This window comes from Protopterus annectens, chromosome 9.part0, assembly GCF_019279795.1.
Source record: "Protopterus annectens isolate FY-2018-M chromosome 9.part0, PAN1.0, whole genome shotgun sequence".
NCBI lineage: Eukaryota > Metazoa > Chordata > Ceratodontiformes > Protopteridae > Protopterus > Protopterus annectens.
In genome coordinates, this window is record NC_056743.1 from 1393105696 (window position 1) to 1393133622 (window position 27927).

The 27927-nt window shown below is 39.3% G+C and overlaps 1 protein-coding gene across 1 annotated transcript in view; it reads right to left on the minus strand.

Annotated features, from left to right (window-relative positions):
• LOC122810685 overlaps nucleotides 1-27927 on the minus strand; it is a 307542-nt gene that overhangs the window by 78865 nt on the left and 200750 nt on the right. The window contains exon 7 of the mRNA XM_044082254.1: nucleotides 3083-3234. Within this exon, the coding sequence (XP_043938189.1) occupies nucleotides 3083-3234 (152 nt within the window). The remainder of the gene's footprint in view (nucleotides 1-3082; nucleotides 3235-27927) is intronic.

Consider the following 27927-nt stretch of genomic DNA (forward strand, 5'->3'; position numbering starts at 1 on the left):
GATATGAAGCATCTGTTGTTAAAAATTGCATAGGTAATCCTTTGTAAAAAGGATTCACTAAGTTTGACTGAATTAGTTGACTCAGTCATGTTACCTTTCATGTAAATTAATATGGAATTTTAGTCTAAAGAATCATAAATGAAAACCCAAAGATTCACGGGATATGGTTTAATGGTCCACATTCATGAGAATTAGATGACAAAAAGTAAATACTTCTGTCCTTCCACATCCACCTGTAGCCTCCAAGTCTTTGAAATGATTTGGGGATGCGAACTGTAACTTATAAGGGTTCCACTTCTAAACATCGAAATTTCAAAACATTGAAGTTCAGATCATCAACACCAGAACATCGAATTTTGAAATAACGAAGGTTACGAGTGTAACCAAAAAAAAAAAAAAAAAAAAAGAAAAAGAAATTTTAACAATTGTATGCAGGGGGGCTTCACCCCCCTGCACCCCCACACCCCCACTACTTTAATATTCCAACTCTGAGACCACACTACAGTGGAGTAAAGGGAACTCTACCATTTAGCGCAGAATATTTAGTGCAGAAATGCTAAACGGGAGATTTTCCATACCCTATCTGTAGTGCCATCACACAGATGGCACATAGACACACACAGTATGCAGAGCAGCTTGGTGCCCTGCAAAAATACTTTCTCCCACCTATGCTTACCTTTTTCTTCCCCTTCAAACCTTCGATGTTTTAAAACTCAATGTTCTGGTCTCGATGATCTGCACTTCGATGTTTTAAACGTTTGATGGTTTGAAAGGAAACCCTATAAGATATGTTTTGTCTATCCTTATATTGCTCAGATGTCATATAATCATTTATAGTTTCAAACTCAAATCTCTTTTATAATTTTTTACTAAAACGTTAGAGGCTTCTTCTCAGTATCTAGTCCATGACTCAGTCTAGCACCATACTAGGTCTGCTTTCTATCAAAGATTACCCATGTGTACTCTTTCTATATCATTAGAGACCTGATTGCACTGGACCTCTTCATTCTATGTAAGGCTAATATCTTCATGATATTAGACCAGAGACCTAAATCTTCATAAACAGAAAAATAAGCACAGAAGAGTGAAAGGTTTATAACCCAGCGTCTCCTAAACCTCGGGAACAAACTTCACCTACATGTTAAACAGTGCAACTCACTATTTTCCTTTAAACATAAACTAGATGACTGGATGGGTACTCAAGAATTTACTCAGGGATTGACAGGTATGGCCCTCCTGGGGAAGGAAGGTGTTGCTGAGGGAGGATACTGGCAAGGAAAGAATGGTTATGAGGCCCAGCGTTTTTTGAAATATCTATGAATGCACAAATCTATGTCCAAGAATTCACTATCAACATAATACTACCAGTATTTCACTCATTTTTGACAAATCCCTGTGTGGGGAACAGGACACATGAAAAGCCAGCTGACTGATAATGTTAAAATGCAAGCAATGCACTTTAACTGACAGAGGTCATTGTAAGGGGGATCTCATTTTCCCCAAAGTCCAGCAGCCTCAGAAATGAGTATAGTAAGAGAGATGTGTACAAAGCCACATTTCCCAGCACACCAGCTTTTTGGGACTTTCCTCAAAATAGTGTAGATGTTTCACTCTGAAGAGGAATTTGATGTAAAGTTCATCAATCAGATATCCCATTCCTATTGCTCATCAAAAGTAGATCTTGCCCAAAGTCCACTGAATTATCTCTAAAAGCATACATCTCTCTTCCTTTTATGCCCGTTTATTCTGTTGTCTTTTTTCTATGTTCTCAGTTTTGTGGTTCTGTCTAACATGTACTACTATTTTCCACATTACAAAGTCTTTTGTACCTTTTCTATGACTTTATCCTCTTATTGCTTTTTGGCTACCTTTACAATTCTTAATTTTCCCCTGGGCTTGTATGACTGCAAGTGATCTATTTGTATTGATTTTATAACTCTTGTTTACCAGTCTGTTTACTTGATAAATGTTATTCTAGTTGCTCAGTATTTAAAGAGACCTGCATATATCTGTTGTATTCTACTCACTTTCATTTGACTGAAAACCATCCATCCATCCATCCATCCATCCATCCATCCATCCATCCATCCATTTTGCCCATTTTTCAAACCACTTGTACTAGGTAGGGTTGTGGTGGTAACAAGCTGAGCAGCATAGACCAGCTTTCCCTAATGGATTCATAACACTCAATCAGCAACTCAGAGTGAGTGCAGCTTGACTGAGAAAAAAAAGTCCAAAACAACTTTTAAAGAACTTTTTAAGGAAATTTATTTTGTTCCCCCTGCACCCCCCCCCCCACTTCAAACTTAAATATACCTATGTTAAGGGCGCATAAAACTGGAGAAAAAAAACCCCTCTGCTGTCAAAAAAAGTTGTTTCATGTAAATTTCTTTGCTCGATTGGCAGGTGTTGGTCAACTGACATATTTCCTTTCCTCACTACACATCTGCAAATCATCCTGTGGAATGCCCAAATTTTGTCAAGGAAGCTGAAAGATATGATCTGTCTAATGTGTCAGATTCCCCTGAGTTTCCTCCCAGTGGGCTGAGCCTAATACTCCTACCATGGGAGATGCTCAGGGGTTATCCTCATAAATTGCTCAGACTACCTCAACATATGCCTTTCAATGCAAAAAAAACAGCAGCTACAGTCAGAAATCTCCCTGAACAGACAAGATCTATTTTATAACACCAACCCCCCCCCCCCCAACACACACAGATCACTACTCATTGGATTACGTACAATACTTCCTGCCTAACACTTATGGTTTACAGTAAATGCCTATCTTATCCCATCTAATTCCTTTGTTTTGTAATTCTAGCAAAACTGCATTTCACCCACTTTTCTAAAATCTTTTAAACTCTAGGAATAATTAAATCATTCTCCTTTATTTCAATATTATTTGCAATTTCACAAGAGAGATAAATACATACATTAAAATAACTTTCCAAAGGTATCCTGAAATTTAGGTTTCATTAATTTCTTTTTGTCACACAAAAAATTGCTCAGTCCTAACTCCTCTACGTCAATGTAGAGCACCAGACAGATCCAGATACATACAAATATTTTGCATAGTGCTTACTTGGTGGATTTTTCACTGCAATAACTTGAACTTCGCAGAGTGTCAGGAATTCATTCCGGGTAGGAATAGCAACAGTCACATAACGACCCAATAATTCACTGCAGTTCAACCACATTGTCTTCCCAGCATTTAGACTAGGAATCGATCCACATCTGGTAAAGGAAAATTACAGTCAAAGGCATTATTGTTTCAGAATGAGCCAGACAATCAATGAAAAAGGAGTTATACGCAATATTTTTTTTAAGTCTTAAATAGTTGGCTGTATTTCACAGATATATACTCTGCTAGTGTCTGGAATATGGTTGCAGGGGGTTGCTCACAGCTAAGAAGATATGCATTAAGCATCATCTTACAGTCCCCACATTCTTTCTATGGCTATTAATTAGCATTGCACTGTGTGCTGTGTGTCATTGTATCCTGGCGTACATCTGATAAATTCACAGAGATCAAAAAATTATATATTATACTTTCTATAGCAACACCATATTTTACCTGTATTTTATCTTGTTGATATCCAGTGCTACAACAGTGCATGCATTACTTCAATATCCAGTTACATAATATTTGATTACCATGCTATGGCATTGCTTTTTATCATCTATTATGCGAGACATCTTTATAACTGAGATTGGCTGAGTAACAGAAATGGTGTTGTTTTAAGTCCTGTTCCTAACACGACCATTTCACAGAGATGTTTATTTGCTATTTGCTTTGGTCTGTCAGGAAAACTTAAACTCTAGCTTGATTTATATGATCACTGTTTGGTACATTAGTGACTAATCAGTGCATATAAAAACAGTTCATCAAATCTGACTTCACATATTGTTATTCTGTTTTAAGTAGATTAATCATAAACATATGGGAATGGCTTCTGCAGTAATGGATATTTACAGGGTTGAATAAAATGGATTTTTTTGCAAGTAATGATGACAATTACATTTTAACTCACATTACTAGTCATTTTAATGACCCCCTAGAATGATCAAAAATATATATTATACAAAGGTTTTTATAGTCTGCTCTAATAAATTCATCTCCATGTACATTTTAGATGTTCTTGTGTAAGCCTGTCCCTGTTCATAGGTGTTGACTAGGCTAATGACTACAAGGACCTTTTTAAGCCAAGCCATGCAGCCCAAATCTCTGGCAAGTTCTGATAGCCTTGATAAGTGTAAGCACGGGCCTGGGAGGTGAAACATTTACAATCAGGGGCCTGGAAAATGAACCATTTACAGGTTACCTGTATCCATTGGAGAGATATGTGCCAAATCAGGGATAAATTTCCTGTTCCCCATCCAATTGTCCAAGTTGCACTTGAATTGGATTAGGGAGGAACTCTGGTTCACATGGATGGGGAGCCTGTTCCATAGATGGGGTAGTCTCTGGAATACATACTTGTCTCTCCAGCAGGTCTTATTTATATCACAGGCAAGGTTTAAGTCTTTAGAATGGGTAATTCTGGTGTTGTTTGTTTTGCAGATATGCAGGAGGTCCATTAGAGTGGGGTCTAACAATGCCCTGTATATCAGGCATAGATCTCCCCTCAAAAGCCTATAGGAGACAGAATATAGGGATAGCGCCTTGAGGTAGTCTGCACAGAGCATTTTACTTATGTCCTGTATTCTTTTAGTGAGGGACATCTGTGGACATTCTAATTGTTGGATATGCTTGGTGAGGTACATACCAAAGGGGGCATTGTACTTAATGATAGGTCTAATGAATGATGAATACAGTGGAGCAATGACTTCCTTGGACTTAGATGACCTACCTTTGTTTAAAAGTTGCACAACAGAATGATTTCCTCACTACTGTAGACATGATGGTCAAAGGCTAGATTACTATCTATGTGTGTGTCCCTAAGTCCCTGACTACTGGGTCCACTCTAAGGGGTGTGTTGTCAATATGATAGTTACCATGGGTGGATGACTTCCCAAAGGATACTATTATGCATTTCTTGGCATTTACCTTTAGTCCATGGCTCTGACACCAATTGTTTGTCTGTGTCAGCCCCTCCTGGAAAACATTTATGTCAGTGTGGGATTCAATGACGGCTCCTAATTTGCAGTCATATGGAAATTTAGTCAGGCAGAGAGCACTGACATTGTCCATGACTTCAGAAAAGTAAATGCTGAAAAAAAGCGGTCCAAGGACTGATCTCTGAGGGACTCCACTTTTGACTGGCCTCATTGTAGAGTTGAACTCTCCAGTTCTAACTTCCTTGGTCTTGTCTGTGAGCCAGCTGGCTATCCACCGAGTGAAATACAAGTTTGTGCCTAACCTCTTGAGTTTGTAAACAATGCCCGAGTGAGGTATTGTGTCAAATGCCTTGGCCAGGTCAAGGTAAGCAGTGTGAACCATTTTTCCCTCATCCATTGCTTTGGTTACCTTCTCAAAGAAGTCTGCCAGATTAAGTAGGCTTGACCTGCCCTTGACAAAACCAAACTGGGTTGAGTCCAATGTCTGGAGGTTTACTATAATTCTATTTATCATTTCCATGATAATTATTTCCATGGCTTTACATATAAGACTAGTGAGACTTATGAGTCTGTAGTTTCCAGGTCTGTAGATGGCCAACCTTTATGCAGAGAGATAACTGTTGCTGTTCTCCATTCATGAGGCACAAAGTGTATTTGGAGGCTACAGTTAAATAATAATTCAAGAGACTCTAGTAGGTCATGTTTCAAGCTATTTAGAAGGCATCCTTGCATATTGTCTGGGTCCACTGATGTAGCGTTCCTGGTCTTAGAAAGAGCATAGAAAACCTTTTCTCTAGTGATAATAGTGGGAGTTATATTTGATGCTATTTGCTGAGGGAAGGTTGAGGGGGCGAGAGGGGTAAAGTTGGAGATGAATTTATCAGACAGGAAGTTTTCTATTGCTTCTGGCTCATCATAGTTGGCTCCATTTTCATGTTCACCTCCTTTTAGCAAGATTTATGGATTCCTTAGTCACATAGCAATCAGGCTCTGCATTTTAACGTAGCATTAGAATGAGGTCACTGTTGCAAAAATAAAAGGTTCTCTTAATCTTTAGCATATCAGTGGCTTAAATTTACAAAATTGCAAGATGCTGCAATTGATCAGAGTGTATGATTTCTTTATTAAGTATTTCTCAACACACTTTAAAAAAAAGTACAGCTGAGTAAAAATGTACCACAACAGCAGATGCTGAAATAGATCATTGTTGCTGTACTGTTGACAAATGGGCCATCTCTTTCCAAAGATAATGTATATCCAAACAGTATGCCAAAGCTTAGATGCTCCTTTTTCACATGCCATACATCCAGTCTGAGACCTGTACATAAGATGTGTCTATATCCGAAGCTTGAGTTTTATAGAAACTCAAAATTTATATTGCCAAGATGATATGACTTAGTTTCAGAAAACTCAAACTTCAAAAAACAACAAAAATCTGCCTTTTTTCTATGTTCCGCTGCACCCCCTTCACATTATATATACCAAATCCCAGATTGCACTACAGTGGGGAAAAGGGTAAATTCCCTGATCCCCACTGTACTGCAATCTCCATTTAAAAGCTTCACGTTTTCTGAAACTCAGTTATATTGTCTCAACCATATGAATTTCCAGTTTCTGAAAAATCAAGCTTCTGACAGGGACCCCATATGTATGAGGCTTGTTATAGAAACCAGATGCTCAGTTCAGACTGAAATGCTGAAGAAAAGACAAAAAAGAATTCCACTTTAGCCGAAGAAAATAAAGAAAAACAAGGATTGCATGAAGGTGCACATTCCATGAAACCTAGAATCTTGAGATATTCACTGGCTGAAGTCACAGACTGAAAAAATCAGGAACTTGTTTTTATAGACACGGTGGGCATGGAAAAAACACAATTGTTGGTCCTATGACAGGGACCAGAGAAGGTTTCACTGAAGAAGAAGAAGTTTGTGTAAGTCACACAAACGAAAAGCGCTTTACATTGATTAATAAATTTATTTACTGTGCTGTTATTTAAGTGCCGCCTCATCTGTTCTGTTTCGTTTTTGTGCTTAACAGTTTGTCGTAGCCTCTTGTCCGTTTCTCTAGGTTTCACTGTTGTGTCAGGATGTTGTGGCCATATGTGGGGAGACAATGTCTATCATTAGTAACATAGTTGGCCCCATTTTTCCTGTAAAAAATAAAAAGAAAAACTAAGCATGTATCTACTCCTCCTCATTTGTTTGAATAAGAGTAGTTTACTGTGATTGGCTCCGGGAGTGATTCAGGCTATTATTTATTCTTGTAGAGTAGCTCCTGGTAAAAGAAATAGGGATGCCTACTTTCCTAAAGAGATTCAATATTCAGAATCTGAAAAGCAAGATGCAGGGTTGGATTGAGGGTTTTGTCCTCAGATTTCTCATTCAGACTCAGAGGAGAGTTTTCTTTCTGATTGTCCCTGTGGGGGTTTCTCTTTCTCTGAGACTACTGCTAACATTTCTCATTATTTTCAGTAGGAGAACACAGAGTATTCTCAGTCCCTGAAATGTACTGAGTTGATAAAAAAGGAATTTCCAGAACCTACCCCCATTCCTTCTGTCATGTCTGCTTTAGAGGATGTATATCTTATTTCCTGCAATTTTCCTGATAAACAGCCAGCTGCCCCTTTGAAAGCAGATGGGAGGTATAAGTTCCTCAGTGTTTTAAATTTGTATATACTATTCTCAATTCTGACTGAGCTTCTTCTGCTGCACTTAGTTAATTCCAGTCTAACAGTTTCTATCTTCTTTCATAGAGCAGAGCCTGTGGTCACTACATCTGACCTTAATTATGCAGCAGCTCTGCCACCAGACCCTACTCCTACAAGTTTACTGAGAATTTTGTAATTACATAATAGCCTGCAGTCACTACATCTGACCTTGACACTGCAGGAGTTCTGACACAAGGTTCTACTCCTAAAAATTTACTGAGAATGTTGTCATTGTATAATAGTCTGTGGTCACTGTAGCTGACCTCAATACTGCAGGAGTTTTATCATAAGGCCCTGCTTCTACAAATTGACAGAGAATATTGTCATTGTGCAATCTAAGCATATTTATTATGAAGAACCTTGCTGTGTATTAACTTTAATCAGTCACACACATGCCTGGTCTGTGATTGAAAGTCTCTGTGAAACAATCTGTGCATACTAAGAAACTCTTACTAAGTTGGCCACTGTCCCCTTTTTCTTGACCAGTAGACTGTACTGCAGGTGTCAACTATTTAGCCTCAGGACATGACAGAAAACCTGTTTTATTTTTTATCTCTTTGCTACTTGCTTCGTACTGGCTATAAACTGATTGCTCTCAGTTATAATTTGACCCAATAGTGGTACAGTAATTGCAGTAGAATGTATTGCTAAATATCCCATCAGTGTTGCTTCATCTTACAGTCAGTAACTATCTTCCTTCATAGAGCAGGAATGTGTGTTATGTTATTACATTCCGGGTCTATATTATAACAGTGAATGCTTGAAATAGCAAACGCTGTATAATCGACAGTAAAATATCTCGGCAGCAAAATGACGAACACATGGAACAGCAATTTTTTTCCCAGGGAAAAAAAAAATATTGCTCCGGTAAAAAAACAAACAAACACAAAACAATGTGGGGGGCTTTGCCCCCCAACCCCCCCCCCCGATGTGGGGGGCTGTGCCACACCCCCCCACACCCTCTACTTAAATATACCAAATCCAAGATTGCACCACAGTGAAGAAAATGGCACTGTCCCGAAAACAGCCCAGTGAATTTTTTTTCCCTGGGAAAAAAATCACTGTTGTGTGTGTTTGGGATTTCGTTGTTTCAATTAAAAATGTTATATTAAACAGCATTTGCTGTTTTAAGCATTTGCTGATTTAATAGGGAACCTTACATTCCTATTTGCTCTAAGACTGTGTAGAACAGTGAAAAGACTTTGGTAATGTGTTATATTTGTAACAATTGCATACAAATTGGATATGCTTTATGTATGCTGAGCATGTTTCCCTTTAAAAGATATGTACATAATGTGAGTTGCTGGTGTTGCGGTATTTACTAAGTGATGGCTTTTTATTGTGCTTATTAGAGTAGTGCCATGCTCTACATCTGTATATATACACTGTATTAATGTGGTTCTCCATCAGTATACCTCCTGCTAAAACTACTTTCAGCTTACATTCATAAACTTTCTTACCATCACTCTACTCTTATACTTCCCTGAATTCTCTTGCTCTGAATTACTGTGGTCCTTCCTCTCTTTTTTGTATAACATGTACTAACTTCATTGCCTCAATATAATATTAAAGTTTAGCAGAGTTTTTCTTTTTCTTTCATATCAGAGCCTGCGGTCACTATATCAGATCTCAATACTGCAGGAGCTCTGCCACAAAACCTTTCTCCTACAAGCTGACTATAAATTTTGTCATTGTATAATGTAAATATTTATCTTAAAAAGCCTTGCTGTGTATTAACTTTAATCAGTTACATATATGCCTGATATGTGATTGAAGGTCTCTCTGAAACAGTTTAATAACTTTAAGAACCTCTTATTAAGTTGGCCATGGTCCCCTTTTTCTTGACCAGTAGACTATAATGCAATTGTCATTTATTTAGCCTCTGGAAATGGCTGAAAACCTGTTTTATTTTGCATTTCTTTGTTAATTGCTTTGTACTGGCTATAAACTAATTGCTGTCAGTTATAATTTGGCCTGAGGTTGGAAAGCCCACTATGCTTAGCTGCACTACGCTTGGCTTTGCTTTGCTCCCCTACCCTCCCTTGAATTATCACCCAGTCTCTCTTACTCTAACATTATACTTTCCTCATACACATTTCACTTGTGACTCTTATTGCACAACTTTCTCTAAATGACCTTACTACTTCTATACATACACTTCCGTTTCTTGATTCCTACTTCACTATTTCCATTTAATTTTTAGCCCCATTCCCAACTATCTTTCTCCCTCCCATACTGCTTTGCACTCTATCCACTCATTATCACAACCTTCCATAATAGTATCTACCTATTCCATATTGTATCTTTCACTTTTCCCAAACAAGAACTCATTTTTTCTTATTTTGACTATGTCATTATACACCAGCCTTTCATACCCCTCTTCTCCTTACATTCCAAAGAAGATACCATGACAACCTAGCTCTCTTCTTTTATAGAAAATACTTCTCTCTCAGTCCCTACCTATCCTCTACCTGCTTTCAGAATGAATAAACCATCACAGAATCTCCTTCTGCCTTGCAATTTCTTGTTTTCTTCTTCATTGTTGCTTCTCCACTACTTGACATCTGTTAAATACAGATTCATGTGCATAATTATGCTACTCTTCAGCTTATCCTCAATTCTTCTCCTTGTACTGTGCCATCGTTTATCCTACCCTGACTCAATAATATGTCTCAGCATCTCTCCAACTCTATCCCAGCCACCTATCCATACTTTCTCTTTACATTCTCCATACATTGCGCCAAACCTGTTTAATATTGCCACTCACCTTTAGTCCAAATATAGATGATTAACTGCACTTAAACTCACACCAAAACAAATTAATGCAAGAATCATCTCTAAAAAACAAGTATGCATAATTCCCCAATGCACTAAAATCCTTCTAGGAGGAGACATAAACCCTGGCCCCACCTACCACAATGAACACAAAGTTAATTCTCTCCCACACACTACTCTCACCCAACAACATCCAATTCTCAATCCCAGTGATCTTATTTTTGCTGCAATAAATGTTAGAAGCATACAAAATGAAACTGCTGAACTGCATGCCTGGATTACCCAACATCTCACTTGTAAATGAAACTTGGCTTAAACCCAACATAAACAACTCCAAAGTTCTACCTCCTAGCTCTAATATCATCCATAATGATCACATAAAGAGAAAAGGTAGTGGTATTTGCTTTAATATTTCCCAACACCTATCACATTTCCCCTTAGAGCATACCAATACCAAAATTTAGTTCAGCAAAGCTTCTTATTGCTTTCCTCAAAATAAACAATTATAAATAAATATGTATTACTGTTTTTTATATCCTGCCTGTTAACAATACAGCTATACTGGAAGATATCCTGCATTGGACAGCCTTAACATTTCTATAAGAAAAAATACTACTGGGTGATATGAATATCAATTAGTTGGACATAATCTCTTCTTCTTTCGGCTTTTCCCGGTTAGGGGTCGCCACAGCAGATCACCTTGTCCGCACATTGATTGGCAGTGGAGTTTTATGGTGTCGAGTTGCCAGCCCGGCGCCCAGCCTTCCACAGAAGGCACACTCACACACATGCCTAGGGCCAATTTAGAGTGTCCAATCCACCTGCAGCATGTCTTTGGGATGAAACCGGAGCACCCAGAGGAAACCCACACGACCACAGGGAGGACATGCAGACTCCGCACGGAAGGCACCCCAGCCGAGAATCGAACCGGAGAACCTCTTGCTGTGAGGTGGCAATGCTAACCACTGCACCACCGTGGCCACCCAGTTGGACATAATCTCTAAGTCTCCTATATCTAGCATGAATTTATATGGTTTTGCACAACTAATTAATAGCCCCACACATTATAGCAGGACATCAAATTTCCTATGGATCCTAGTATCAGACCTTAGCAAATACACCACCACAGGTATAATATCAGACTACCTCATTGATCACCTCCCCATCCATACGACCAGACATCTCACACATCCAGTTAAACAGCATATTTATAAAACAACATGCATCCTTTCAAAGTTTAACCCAGAAATGTTCATTAGTGCACTGTCATCTGTTAACTGGAACTTCCTAAAACCCTTCCACTTAGACAATGCTGTAAATGAATTCAGTACAACTTTTATAAATAAACTAAATAGCCTTGCACCTCCCAGAAGGAAGAGACTAAAATCAAATACTGCAGTTTGACTATCCAAAACAGTAGAATGCTAATGTAGGCTAGAGAAAAAACATCATGGAAAGAATAGCAAAAATATAAAACACCTCAATATCTTGAAAAGTTTACAATGCTCCTTATCATACTAAAATCAAATAAATGAAGACAAAAAACTATAGTATAATAACTTTCAGAATAACATTAAACACACCCGTAAAACATTTTGGACATCCACTAAAGGAGTCTTAAATCCCCGCCAAAATTTGAACCAAAACTCTTCTCCTGATAATTCACCACTTGAAATTGCAATACAGTTCAACTCTTATTTAAATATAGTATAGCATCTCTGACCAAGGATTCCTAAACATCTATTTCCAACCTTGCTCAACAGCCACATATTACCACATCTACTTTTACCTTCACGCCTGTGCCCACATCTTACATAAAACTATTCTTAAACAAACTTAAACCATACTCTTCTTTAGCTGATGACTTTTCAAGCAAGTACCTAAAATAGCAGCCAATAGCATTGGCTATCCTGTCTCAATCCTTGTAAATAGGTCAGTAGAGGAATTCCACATTCCATCTCTCTGGAAAAAGTCACATATTATCCCTCTGCACAAAGGAGAAAGTTCAACAGACATTAATAACTTTAGATATCTAGCAATCTTATCTCCCATCACCAAAATACTTGAAAAATGTATTCAAAAACAATTGCTAGACTATCTCCTGCAGGAGGAACTCCTATCCCCTACACAACATGGCTTCCATTTTTCCCATAGTACTAGCATTGCCCTTCTAACCTATATAGATGTTGTCAATAAGGCTAGACATAATGGCAAACTAGTCTCTTCCTTATTTCTAGACTTGTCTAAAGCTTTCAACACTGTTTGTCAAAGCAAACTTCTACTTCAAATGTCCTCACTAGGTCTCTCTCAGCCCAACCTTCTGTAGCTCAAAAGCTACCTGTCCAATAGGTATCAGTCAGTAAAATGGCACTCCATGTTCTTTCCTTACCTCCCAGTCACCACCAGTTTACAACAAAGCTCTAGCCTTGGCCCCCTCCTCTTTAACATTTTTTACCAACACCCTCTATACATTCACACAAAAAGCCACCTTAATATAGTATGCAAATTATTCCACTCTCAATTGCACATCTGACAACATGTACACCTCAAAAAAAAATTACTCAGGAAGCTTTACCAGCCACCAAAACATGGCTTCATAACTCACAATGTATATTCAACCCAAAAAAACTTCCACAAATCCCTCTCATGAAAAAAAACAAAAACAAAATTTAAAGTCCTCTCTCGATAATACAACCACCAAAGTCACTTTTTATAGCAAATTATTAGAGGTCATAGTGGATGATAAACTTACATTTGACCTGCATTTACAAAATTGTAAAAGAAAAACTAATCAAAAACTAGGGATGCTTTATAGAGCCAAAAATGTTCTCACCAAGATAACTAAAACTACACTTGCCACTACTTATCTTCTCCCTGCACTTCTTTATGGCACTCCCACCCTTACTAAACTCTAGGCTTCATAAAAATTAAAACTTGAGAATAATGCTATAACAAAGTTGCTAAATTTGTGGCAAATACCCCTTCAGAACCCATCTCTGTATGAAATGCCTCATCAACTAACATATACACAGCTCTTTACCACCTACAAAATTATCCAGCATCCATCTGCCTGTCTAGTACTAAAAACAATTCTACACAACTATGTTCTCAGTCGGTCATTGCAATCTAGTAATCAAAATGTGCTGTCTGTTACATACTTATCAAATCTGCTGGGCACTGTCTGTACTCATACATGGCTGCTAAGGCCTAGAACTCCTTACCTGTATCCATTAGGTCAATATCCTCCTTCTCTTCTTTCAAAAGACTTCCTAGCTAAAATCTGGCTTTTTTCTTGCTCAAAACCAGGATAAACTATATTGATAAATGTCAAGAAGTACCTTCGCATTCCTTATATCTGTTTACTCTCCCTTCTTCACTTACCTCCTTACGTCTATCAAATTCCCTTCCATGACTTTCTGTCTAAATATACCATAAGCATGTTTTCCCATCACCTTATATTGCAATTCCTGTTTGTATTAGACTAACTTACCTTCAGCTTCACTACACACTGTCTAACATTTCTCTAAATATTAAATGATTGTCATATAACTTGCATTGATTCTTAACAAATGTTTTTATATCATGTCTGATTTGTTATAATTATTTAAACTGCAGATGTTTTTGTTTTATTTTTGAAAATTGTAAAATTATTGCTCTTAAAATGTTTTGTCATAATTTGGAGTCCCCCCCGGGCCTCCACTGAGAATGGGCTTCTACCCAGTCATCCTTGCCTGGTAATTAAATGTCAATAAATAAATAAATAATGTTGATTCAAAAATGTTTGCAAGTTTTAATGGACAGGCTGGAAGTAGTCTTTCCTTTTTTAATAGGGGTAGAACTAGCCATGTTTGCTAAAGAGTGATCATCAGCTGATCACTGGTAGGTGCCATTAAATGTAATGAAATAGGCAAACAATAGTAAGAAAGGTAGAGCTGGGTTAGTCTTCATGGATATACAAATATATCTGCCTTTCAAGTGACAATGTCGGAGATATTGAAAAATGTAGTGGGGTAGGGAAACTGTTTGACAACTATTAGGGCATCACATTAGTTGCTATAACTTAAGTTCATTGATGGGGGATACTCAGAAAAAATGGATTATTTTGAGGGAGAAAGCAGAGGTGTCACCTATGGTTGTCATTATTTCTCTTAGTTATTGAAAGTCTCATTCAAAGGGACAGAGTAGAACTAGACAGAAAGTGTGAGAAGAAAACCAGTAGTGGAATGTTCTTATTTGGAGATGACTGGATGTGTTTATTAGGTAATGGTCATAGGTTAATACTAGGCTAACTGTCTTTGTAAGCATAGCCAATTACCACATGTGAGAATCAAACCCTGCACCTTGTGTCGGTAAACAGCAATATTAACCGGTCTTATGATAGGGGATGCTGTTAGGGCCCCAATGATTGTCTCATGATTCTGAAAATGCATTATGCATTCTTTTCTAACTGGTAGGGTATCACCACAGACAGAAAAATTAGATTTATTTAATTTCACTTTTGGCAACTGGTTCTACCACAGCAAAAAACACCTCTCCTTACTATGCACTGCATTGCCTCCATATATGAGATGGGTTCATGCCAGTGGTATGCAAAAATATCAGTCCATGATGCAGAAGTGAATATCTCACCAGATGTACTCATTGACACTTTCCCTGGGATTCAGGGACAAACAGCACAATGCAAATGGCAAAACTGCACCATAATCCATGGTATGCAGGGTGGGTATGATTCAGAGACACAGCATGATCACACACGTGAAAAAATACAGCAGCTATCATGGTATGCTAATGTCCATATACTGAGATGGAAATGACAACATTATGATAATGAAGGCAATGGTGAATGAAAATGAGGTAAGACAATATGGGGGGGATGATTCAAAAACATATTATAACTATGTTACAAAAGTCTTATGAGCAAAAACAGAGAGCACACTAATGCACTGTGGCAGTTATGACAGAAAAGATCACCTCAAACATGAATGCTTTCTGTTAATGTTGCTTTTACCTGTGCCATATTTTATTTATTTATTTACATTTGATTACCGAGAAAGTCTGACTGGGTAGACAATTTGTAAAGAAATTAAAGATAAGTTTGTCTATTCCCGTTTGTATTAGACTAATGGACCTTTCATTTCTCTACAAACTGTTTAAAATGTCTCAAGATATTAAATGATTGTCATATTCCTTGTACTGATTCTTAACCAATGTTTTTATATTATGTCTAATTTGTTATAACTATTTAAACTGAGATTTTTTTTTGTTTTATTTTTAAAGATTGTATAATTATTTTTCTTAAAATGTTTTGCATTAATTTGGAGCCTTTCTCCCTGGGTCTCTCCTGAAAATGGGTTTCTATCCAGTTTGGCTTTCTCGGTAATTAAGTGCCATTAAATAAAATAATTAAATAAATAATTAAATAAATAAAATATGCTACAGGCAAAAGCAACATTAACAGAAACATATATGTCTGAGGTGATCTTCTCTGCCATAACTTCCTAAGTGCATGTTGTCACTCTCCACATAAGAGAAGGGTGTGTGCACTCTTAACATTTCAACCCCTCAATAACTTGGAAATAGTAGATTGCTACCATGTGGCACAGACACTATAAAGGACCTGGTACAGATTTTTCGCCCTCACATACAGGCTCTTGTGATATGTGGAGTACCCATTCTTGTGAACACAAAGGTATGCACAGTACTTATGCTCCTTGCTACAGGAACATTCCAGTGAATGAATGGAGACACAGTGGGTATCTGTCAAGCATCTGCATCATAGATAATACATCAGTTTCTCAATGCCATGCTACAGCACATGGAGGAACAAATTTGTTTCCCACACATAGCACAGGGGAGAAACAATACCATGTAAGTATTCCATGGAATAGCTTATTTTCCTGCGGTATTTGGTGTCAAATACTGCAGCCATATCTCTATCAAGGCCTCACCTTGAACACAGGGACAAGGGTATATAAACCATTGGGATTCCACTCCATCAGCTGCCAGATGGTCTGCAATATTTAAGGTATAATATACAACAATGCACAGGGCATGACATAAAATTTATCAGTGTGCTACCCTGGCACTGCTTATGATTCCCACACATGGCACATGTATGACTTATATCAGTGATTATAGAAGGACTTCTCTTATAGTCATCTTATTGGTGATGCCAGATACACCTTGGAGCAATGACTAATAACAACTGTACAAAATGTACTGAACATTAAAAGAGAATGTATACAACACTTCACTATCACAGACATGAAAAATCATCAAATTCGTGTTCTGACTGATGAAGGCCAATTTCTGCTATTTTGTTGCCACTAGGCTCTCTGCAGTATGCTCCAGAAACATGCAGCAACATATCTGCTGCATGTGCAACATTGAAGAACATGTTGGTACACAGACAATAGTGCATTAGGGGAGGATGTGCCAGAGCCAGCAGTGGAGGAGTTGCCCAGTGAGGAGTTTATGAAGTATTTGAATGTAGAGATGACCAAGCAAGGAAAAGGAAGACTGCACACTGGCAGTGGCTAAGAGACAGTGTCTGGTTTACAACCATGGGCCAAAATAGACTTATCAAATAATATCAGTGATGCATACAATACAACAACAAGGTCATGCTGTATGTGTATAGACTGTTCGCACTGTGTATCAGAGACAAGCTGCTCAGCTCAGGTAACTGAACAGTGGGGGCAAGTCAAAGTTGCCATCGTAAACACAGCTGGGGAATGCCACAATGACAGTGAGTGTGTGTGTGTGTGTGTTTGTGTGTGTGTGTGTGTGTGTGTGTGTGTGTGTGTGTGTGTGTGTGTGTGTGTGTGTGTGTGTGTGTGTGTGTGTGTGTTTGATGAGTGTGCTCAGCTTAGAAGACTGTACAGAGCGGGGTTGGTGCCTCAGGTATGGGGTAGTTATCAGAAATAGGTAGGGGCTGGTCCCATGACATGTGGGTAGGTGTAGCACCTGCAAAAATTGCCACACTGTGCATGTTCCTCTGTTACAGATTTAAGGGTTCCTCACTAGGTATTTGTGCCAATCATGAACACCCCAATTAACTGGGGTGTGCCATCTGAAAAATGTCTCTGGCATGATCTGCATCTGACACAGATGATGGAGTTCTCAGTGAGCAGGAGCTGTGGGCTCTGCCACTGGAAGGTCCTTTATGTGTACCATTGGTAGGTCAGAGGGCCCTTGACACTGGTTGTAGGCAAGGATGATGTGATGTTATTGGACCTAGAGCAACCCCTGACACCCCCACAGTGGTTTCCTATTCTGAGGAAGTATATTGGCTATGGAACAATGTTCTCCATGACACATGAGATCCTGGAGGGGAATCTTGTCAAGTCACTGAACAGCTTTGCACCAAAAACCCGTTGGTAAACAAACAAAAAAAAAATCCCAAAAAACACATTTGGAGATCACTGAAGAAATCTTTTCTGCCAGGGTGCAAGGCCTCCCTTCCACCCGCATGTGGGGGGGACACATCCATATCCCCCCAACTTATATATATGGCCTCAGAGTCATACAACAATGGGAAACAATACACCCTAAAATATTGTTGAAAGTCATTTTCACAATTTTTTTTCAACCAAATTGGTTTTGCTTTAAAGCTGTTTGGTAACGTGACACAACCCCCATTGGAGGATATAGACTGCCTATAGCAACTTAAAACAATGATAACTAAATAGGCAAGGGCTTTTTCCATGTCATCATGAGGTCATGTACAGCACTGATCTATTCTGCAATGGGTATGGTGGCATCAGTCTGTCTGTGTCTATATAACTGTTCTGCACATCCATTGTGTATCATCCACAGAACCACTCAGCTCAGGAGTGGGGTGGGAAATGAGGCCTTTGTGGCCACCCATACACTAGCCATACTTCCATCCACACATTCACAGGAGTCACCATTACCCACTGTTGTCTGATGTGCAAGGGATGAGGATGTGTTCTTGGCTGCTTTGTCGGCCAATTCCTATCCTATACTGCTCAAATGTACCTGACTTAGGCAGTGAATTGCAAAGACAATGGAGCTGTGTCTGTGGGAAGGAGAATAATATGTCTGCCATGGTGCCTCTGCTTGACAGTGGCACTGTGTCCACAGACTGCACCATGCAGTGGTTGCCATCATCATAAAGCAAAGATATTTTTCAGTCAGACTTGCAGACATCCATACAGGAGAACACACAGACCAAATCTCATGAAAAAGCAGACAGAATCACCCTAGTGTATTAGTCCTGTTTTGTGAAAATCACAGATTCCAGAGATGCTACAGCTATAAAACAGTATGTCATGCAAAAAACAGAAACTCACATAATTGTTCAGTTTATAAAGCATATGAAATCCTGAAGTGCCTGTAGGTGTGATATGACTATATTGCAACTGCAGTCACTTCAGGTGTGATATGACTATATTCACTATGTGACTGGTTCTTGATCTGGCATAGTGCACTAAATGGCATAGATATATAACAATATAGCCATCTGAGGCATTACACACTGACCCCTATGGTGGTGGCTGAAGTTCCTACTAATGTCAACTCTTCCATTGGCTATGAGGGAGTAGTTTGCCACCCTATACAGAAATTCCAGGAGCTCTTCAATGTTCATTAAGTGATGTTTGGGTAGTAAACCCCAACAGTGGTCATGCTGTTCGATGCAAGTCTGATTCCCTTGATGTGGACATAGTGGATGATGTTGGTGACCCCACTGTCAGCATTTACATCTATTACAAGACCCTGACATACAAAAGTTAGGAGGATTCTCCTGCTGTGTTCAGTGAGTCCAGCAACAAGTCTGTCTCAGGCTGGGAGAATGTCTACATTTGTTTTCTTTTATTTGGAACCATATTGGTCTATAAATTTGAAGATTAATATGTGGTAAGATGTGGGTCAGTGATACCTGTCACACCCACATTACACTTCTTTACTCAATTGTCTACAAGATACACAGACTGTGCAATACCTGACCCAGTCAAAGGTGTGCCTCTACAATGCCTCACTGTATGTACCCTTTGACACTGTGAGTGTATGCCATTGCATCTGTATATGTAGCCTGTATAGCATGGTCCTCCAGAATCATACAAACAGCCTCCATCACATGTGGAAGGCTGCAGCTGTTTTCACTTGTTCCCTATCTGTCCAATTGGTGGTGGTCATCAACATCTGTTAACTATGCAGCTAATTGTCTTTGATGTTCTCCATCCTCCTCAAGAGAAACAGTTTCAAACAAAAAACAGGTATGGCGCAATATGGCCACTGTCCACTGATGAGTTCTCACTGGCCTTAATAAATGTTCAGTGCAAGAGGAGATTGAGGCCCATTAGAAGCAATCCTTGAGTATGGAACTTGTTGCCGATGTGTTTGTTCTCAGGTAGCATTGTACCCATTCTTATCGATAAGACAATTCCCTTCACACATAACTTTCATTTTTTTGGAGATTGTCCATTTTTTTGCTTCATATTTTTGGTCAGTAGCTCATAAAAGTTGTGATTTTCTAGCAAATCACTGAATACTACGTTTCCAAATAATGACATACATTTGAGTTTCAGATTTTTGATCCTTCAGAAAATGCAAGCGAACACAAAACCTGTTTTTCTATGTTTATAAGAGCAATATAGGCAATATGTCCCTATTTTTGGACCTTTGTCCCCTATTATTTTAAGTTTTGTCCAGATTTCTTCTGCTAAGAAGTTGAGAGGCATGTGGCCTAGATCACTTTAGCATGTTGCATATTAACTACTACTCATTACGTATTATCACCTTTGGAGTCTCCCCAAACAACTGAAACATTTTGAAAAGCAATTACACTTAATAATGGAAAGATACAATTTGAAAAGCAATTTCTTCCCAACAACAGAGACATAAACACTCTGTAGAAAGCAATGTCTTTCCCACTCACCAACAGATTCAGATTTTGAAATGCAATCCCTCGAATGCAACAAGACACATTTTAGAAAGCTATTCCCCCACCCAAAAACAGACAGACATATTTTGAGAAGCATCTCCCTCAAACATGACAGTCACATTTTAGAAAGCAATTGCCCCACACAAAACAAAGAGACATACTGTAGAAAGCAAGCCACCCACCCCACACACATATATGGCCTCTAACTCCTATCATCTAAGATTCTGCATATTGTCATCAGTATATCACAGATTACATGCAATCAGATCATCATGACATTTACACCCCCCCCCATCATGTATTTCTGCACCTTTATACAGTGGCACTGCAAACTGTCACTCTCTCTTAGTGCCTGTCAGTACATGATATGTGAAATGCTACCGAATTCCTCTGTACTGTAACCTATGATATGGCAGTGGTTTCTGAGGGCACTGATTGTGGCAGGTCTCCCAGGTGGTGCATGAAGTAATTAAAAGTATTTCCAGTCTTTATGTACAGAGACCAATGGGAGTGCCTGCTGGGGATGTCTTATTAGGGTTCTCAGTGTAAGGTAGATGCTTGGCACTGTCTTACCTGGGTTATAATTGGTGTCACTGACATCACATGCATTTATGAGCAATGCAGGCTCCACTATAGGGACCTGAAGAGGCACCACCTTGACTTCTTTGCTAATGGGAAGCGAAGTTTAGGGAAAATGCCCCAAATTCTACAGCAAGTAAACAGATTCATTTTACTCTAATAGGTTCATAGGTTCATAGGTGGGTACTAGGCTATCTGCCCGAAGGCATTTATAAGACTAGCCAGAATGTGCTGTCTTTTGCCGCCCCCTTAGATTAGTTCCCTGTGCCTCTGTCCAGCAGAGCCACTGAAGTGATCCTCGAGGTAAACTTTCTGTTTCCCATCCACTCATCAAGGCTTCTTTTGAAGAGTGTTAGCGAGGAGCTTTGCCTAATGTAGATTGGGATCTTGTTCCAAAGCATGGGAAGTCTTTGGGACAGGAATCTATCTTTGCAGCACATCCTATTTATTGTTGTGGTGAGGTTTAGATCCCTAGACCGTGTGGCTCAAGGGGATAAGGTTTTCTTTAGGTGGAGCATGTCCATCAATTATGGGTTGGACATGACCTTGTATGTCAGGCAGAGATCACCTCTGAGTAGGCGGTATGCAACTGAGTACAACTGTAGTTTCTTCAGTTGAGCTGCATAGGGCATCTGTTTGAGGCCATTGATCCTCTTGGTGAGGTACTTCTGTGGTCTTTTCAGCAGTTGCAGGTGTCTTGTAAGGTACATCTCAAATAGGGCATTGTGCTCTAAAATGGGTCTGATGAGTGATGAGTACAGGGGCATAATGACCTCTTTTGATCTGTATGTGAACCCTTTTGTGATTAGGTGTGCCATGTAGAAGGCTTTTTTAACCACTTTGGCAATGTGATTATCAAAGGTGAGATTACTATCTACTTGGGTCCCCAGATCCCTTATTACGTCTTCCGTATTTAGGGGACTACCACCTATGTGGTAGTTTGTGGGTACTTTGTTTTTTCCAAAGGGAATGACTATGCACTTTTTGGCATTTAGCTTGAGGCCATGATTTTGACACCAGGTATCCATCTCAGTGAGACCCTTTTGGAGGATGTCTGTGTCAGCCGGAGAGTCAATTATAGCCCCTAGTTTGCAGTCGTCTGCGAACTTGGTCAGCCATAGTCCTCCTGTGCTTGCCTGTACCTCTTAGAAGTATACGCTGAACAGGAGGGGTCCTAGGACTGAGCCGTGGAAAATGCCACTTGTAACCGGTTTAGAGTTGGACCTAACTCCCGCAACTCTCACCATGTGAATTCTGTCCATGAGCCAGTTGGCAACCCATCTTGTGATGTAGGGGTTTATGTTCAGGCTGGTGAGCTTGTCTATAATACCAGAATGGAGAATGGTGTCGAAGGCCTTAGTGAGGTCTAGGTAGTCTGTGTGTAGCACCTTCCCCTCATCTATAGTCTTGGTAACTGTCTCAAAGAAGTCCACCAGGTATAGGAGGCATGATCTGCCCTTAACAAAGCCAAACTGGGTAGGGTCCAGTGTTCGGTGGTTCCCAATGTCTCTGTTAATGAATTCCATGATGATTTGCTCCATAGCCTTACAGACCAAGCTAGTCAGGCTTATAGGGTGATAGTTCCCGGGGTCTGTTGTGGCTCCACCTTTGTGGAGCAGAATAACCATTGCTTTGTGACACTCTATGGGTATGTAGCCTGTGGAGAGGCTGAATGTGAACAGTGTGTTTAAATGAGGGGTTAGTTCATCTTTGAGCTCATGTAGGACACAGCCTGGGACACCATCTGGTCCCACCGATGCTGTATTTATAGCTTTGGAGAGGGCTGTTTTAACCTGAGTGTATGTGATTTCAGGGAATCTACATTCTCCTGGTATGGTTATGGGCCCTTTTGTGGGTGAGAGTGGGGTGAAGTTTGCGCTGAACCTGTCTGTCAGGATGTTGGCGATATCAGTTGGTTCAGTGTATTTTGTGCCATTCTGCACTAACTCCCAGCAGATCTCAGCTAAAGACTGCCTTGTGGTTATCTTTGGAGTCCTTGGCAATTTTCCTTTCAAAGCTTGCCTTGGATGATTTTATGAGAGATCATAGTTTCTTGTGGATAGGGATCAGGGATTTCTTCTCTTCTTGGGATTTTACTCTGTTCTGTACTAGTTTCCTCCTTCTATTATAGCTTGTTTATGGCAGGAGTCCATCAGACTGGTTTCCTTTTCTTGCAGGAGTGATTCTTGGTTTTGCTTGGGATGGCATGATCCATGCATTCTTATAGCTGCCCGTAGAATGCATTAGTAAAGGATTTTGCAGCTTGGACAGTGTTATCCTTCAGCATGGGGGCTTTGAAACTTTCCACCTCAGTCTTAAGTAATGTGAAGTTTGCTTTTGAAAAGTTTTTCACGGTGGTTTTCTTGTCCGGGGGTGGGGGTGGAATATGGATATCCAAAGTGATTTGTTTATGGTCAGATCTAACCAGCGAGGGGCTGACCTCTGGTGTGGAACAACGGTCGCCCATGTTGGTGATGACCAGGTCCAATATGTTGTCACCTCGGGTGTGAGTGTTGACCAGTTGAACTAGGGCATTTGAGATTATAAATTCTAGGAGAAGTTGGGCAAGGGAGTTAGTGCTTGAGTAGTTCTCCCAGTTAATGTTTGGGTAATTGAAATCACCCAATATTAGGGTGTTTGGTAGGATCTTTATGTTTCCCAGTGTTTCCAGAAATGCAGAATGGGGGTCCTGGGACATGGTGGGTGATCTGTAACAAGCTACAATTTGAATTGCAGTTTTCCCCATTGTTAGTTGCACATGGATGATCTCTGAAGCATCATGCTGTGCCACTAACCTGGAGGTGTGGGTATCCTTGATGAATATGGATATGCTCCTGCCTTTTGTATTTCGGTTTGGGTTCTGTGGCCGAAATGTATGGTATGAGTTGTAGCCTGGTAGTACTGGGGTGCTCTCTGGAGCCTTAAACCAGGTTTCTGTCATTGCACATATATCAATTTTCTCCATACTGAGGAGTGCTTTGAGTGCGTGCATTTTGAGGTTTAGACTTCTGGCATTGAGTAGCATTATCCTCAGTTTTTTGTTACTTGTGCTATTTACGGCAGTGGGTTTGTCTTTTGAGCCTTGCCTAAAAAAGGCACATGGGGGTGGCAAGAGCCTTTGCCAGTATTCGAAAGCCTAAGGGTGACAGGTGCAAGCCGTCTCTAGTGAAGCAGTGTGGCTTGTCGAGCATGTCATCCCAGGTGGACAGACACTGGATCCCCTTTGAATGACACCAGAAACTTAGCCAATTGTTGAAATTGATATTTTTTTCTTTATACCGTGGTATCATTCTTGGTGAGGGCAGGATGCTACTCAGGGTCAGGGTCATACCGGCCTGGGCTATGTGATCAGAGAGCTCTTCCATGTCTCTTTTCATGTAGTCCAGGGAGTTATGGCTCAGGTCATTCACACCAATATGGACAATGACAGAGTCATATTTGTGCTTGTTCTGGAGTGACCTGAGTGCTTGTGTTATGTGGCGGATCCTGGCACCCGACAAGCAGCTAACAGTAACCTTCTCCTTATTCAGCCTAGTGAGTGGGACATCAGTGTGCCTGACTATAGAGTCACCTATTACTAGTATGTTGGGTATGTTATTTTGCCTTAAGGGCTGTGATTGCATGGCACACTGGTTTTGTGAAGTATGTGTTTCATGGTTTGTGTTGGGGGGTGGAGGTCGCTTGGATGTTTGCTTTGGTGGTCTCTGTTGGTTTTGCAGATATTTATTTAGAGCCTTTGAGTATGTTTTCATGTATTTATGTGTGATTTTTGCTGGTGCTGGTTTAATGGGTCTATGTAAGACTGGTGGTATGATGCAAGTATTTCCCTTCTCCTCTTGACTGTCTGATCCAGTCTTGGGTTGAGAGAGCTTAGCCTCTAGTTTGGCTGTATAACTGCATCTCTCGCATGTATTAATGTTTGGTGGTAGGAGGATTGGGTTTTCTGTGTACATGAGGCAGTTGTAATATTGCCTCAAAATGCCCAGCTTCACCAGTTGGACTGGAGAGTACACCTGAAACTGCCCTTTGGACATGCCTGGATAGGTACAGTGAACTGTTTTACTGGATGGCTGGTAAGTTCGAAAATTAAAGAGGAGACTTTGTGGAGCTGGGAATAGTTTTACCCTAGCTAACTGGTGCTGCCTTGCACACAAAAATGGGTAAATATGGTATTTATAGCAGGGAAATGAAAGAGATAGAAATTAGCCCAAAATGGCCAATAAACTACTACTTTCTGGGCTGAAACCACTCCTTCAGGGACAGATAGGCTGCTCAAAGCTCCCCTTTCTCACAGGTGAACTGAGAAACTTCCTTCTATCCAAGTAAGGTATGGGCAAACACAGAGATTTGTAACACAGCCATGAATACAGCACTAACCTGAAAACTGGACTATACTAGCTTAGAAAGGTGGGAAGCAAGTATATATATATATATATATATATATATATATATATATATATATATATATATTTTTTTTTTTTTTCAAAAAATAAAGCAGATACACTCAAAAAACAGTTTAAAAGCACAGAAAAGGACAGTCATTGTTATATATTGCAGATCAGAGTTGTAGTCAATGTTCCCAGTAATAAAGTAGGAAGAAACACAAATACAGTAAAAGCAGATGAATAAAGTGCAATTTATATATATATATATATATATATATATATATATATATATATATATATATATATATATATATATATATATATATATATATATATATATATGTATGTATGTATATATATATATATATATATATATATATATATATATATATATATATATATATATATATATATATATATATAAAACACAATAGAAAACAAACAAACAGATTTAAACAAGTTGCCCAATTAACCAGAAAAAAGCTTAAAACTGAGCCCTGTTCCAGCAGTCTTCAATCAGACAAGTTCTAACTGCACACCTCTGCTTACTAGTGTGCAGGGGAAACCTTCTCCAAAAAAAGATGGTCTGGATCAGTGCTCAAGTCATACAAACAAAGCTAGATTCAGCAGGCCTGAATTTGGTCTATACTACAGCAACAAGGCGCACCAATTTCAGAAATTTCAGGACTAATGTACTGTTGACTGTCCAGTGAAATGTATGACAGCTGACTCAGTCATACTTCCTGTTTCTTTCATATCTTTCAGCTCCTAGGGAAGTAGAGGAGAACAGGCTAACATTTCAGAGGCATCTGAAATGACAGTGGTAAGTTTATAACATTGGTAGTACAGCTGCATTTGCAAAGCCATGGAGCACATCGTATCTGACCTCATAAACTTTGATATCAAAAACCTTATCAGGCTAGAACCACATTGGTTTGGCTTTGTCAAATGGAAATCCTGCCTATGCAGTTTGGTTAAATTCTTCAAGATGGTCACACAGGGTGTAGACAGCCGTCATCCTGTTCATACAGCTTACCCGTATTTGGCCAAAGCATTCAGCGCTATACTAGAAGCATAGCTTGCTCAACCAGTGCCCTGCACCAGTCCCACAATCTAGCACCTCACTCCCTCAGCTCTTCAAGTGAAGAGCAAAAAAAAAAAAAAAAAAAAAGGACTTTTGCAAATTTTGTATAACTGCAAGATGCCAGTTGTCTATCTTTGTGCAAACAGTACCCAATCTACACACCTCCCCCAACTCCAAGTGAAGATTAAGAAAAGAAAAAGTCTGCTCCTTCTACTGGTACATCAGTCAGGTGGCCAGATGTACAACACCCCCCCTGCCTCAGCCAATCAGCTACTTTTTCTGTGCCTTGCCACTGATCCTCCTTCCTCTCATTTTAGTGAAAAGAAAAAAGAAAGAAAGAAAGAAAGAAAGAAAAAAATATTTGTTTTTTTTTAAATTGTAGCAAGTAGTTGCTGTAGCTTATACCCTGTATGAAGGGCTACAGCACTCAGGTTTTAGAGAAAAAAACAAACAAATAAACAAACAGATCACATCTCTTTTAAACTGTAGGTTTTAGTTTAACAAAAAAATAAATAAAATAACAATATATTTTTTTTAAATTGCAACAAGCAATTGATCCAGTTTAGATTACACATGGAGCCCTGCAGCACTCAGGTTTGACTGCAAATGCAGTACTGGCTTTTAAAAGCCGACATTGCACTAAAGCTCGATCTGGAATTAGGATGAAGGATTGGATTGCCAATTTCTCTCCCTAACACTTTGTGTCCATAACAGTTGCCCCATCACCCTGCCCTAGCTACACAACCCACTATAACCCATACTGGCATGGTTAATAAGCTAAGTGCCTTAAAAGCAGATCCATTTGTGTGAAGATAGAGAGCCAAATAGCTGAAAGATTGAAATAAAACCAACATTGTTGCATTGGCAGGTGCCTCCTTGGAAGAATGAAGGTAAGTAGTGATGTGTCCAGACCATACTGAGGCCCCCCCTTTTCTGAATCTACTTCTCTGATCTCTAGGTCATCACTCGGGACCTTTGGTGAACTAAGTTTGCAAATGACTGCAAACTGAGTATTGTTGTCAAATCTCCATCTAATATCCACTCAATATAGCAGGGAATAAACCTTATGAACAACTAGTGAATGGAAAAGGGTTAAAATTAAATGCAAAAAAGTGTACTATTGTGTCATTTGGCAAGGAACTGTTTCCTTCATTGTACATTTTAGCCAGTGCCCTACTCCAAGATGATAATGTAGTTAGGGATCTTGAAATCTTGGTTAATGATTGTTTTTCCTTTGACTACTATTTAGCTACTTTAGTGGGATGATCCTTCTGTTTAGCAGAGTTACTAATGACTTTCTTTCCCCTCTAACATTACTTAAAAAAGTCATGTAATACTTTTCTTTACGCAATCTGTGTGGATTTCACAAGCACATCCCTTAAGTGGCCCATCATCATCATCATGTTAATTGGCTCCTATTAAATTGTTAATC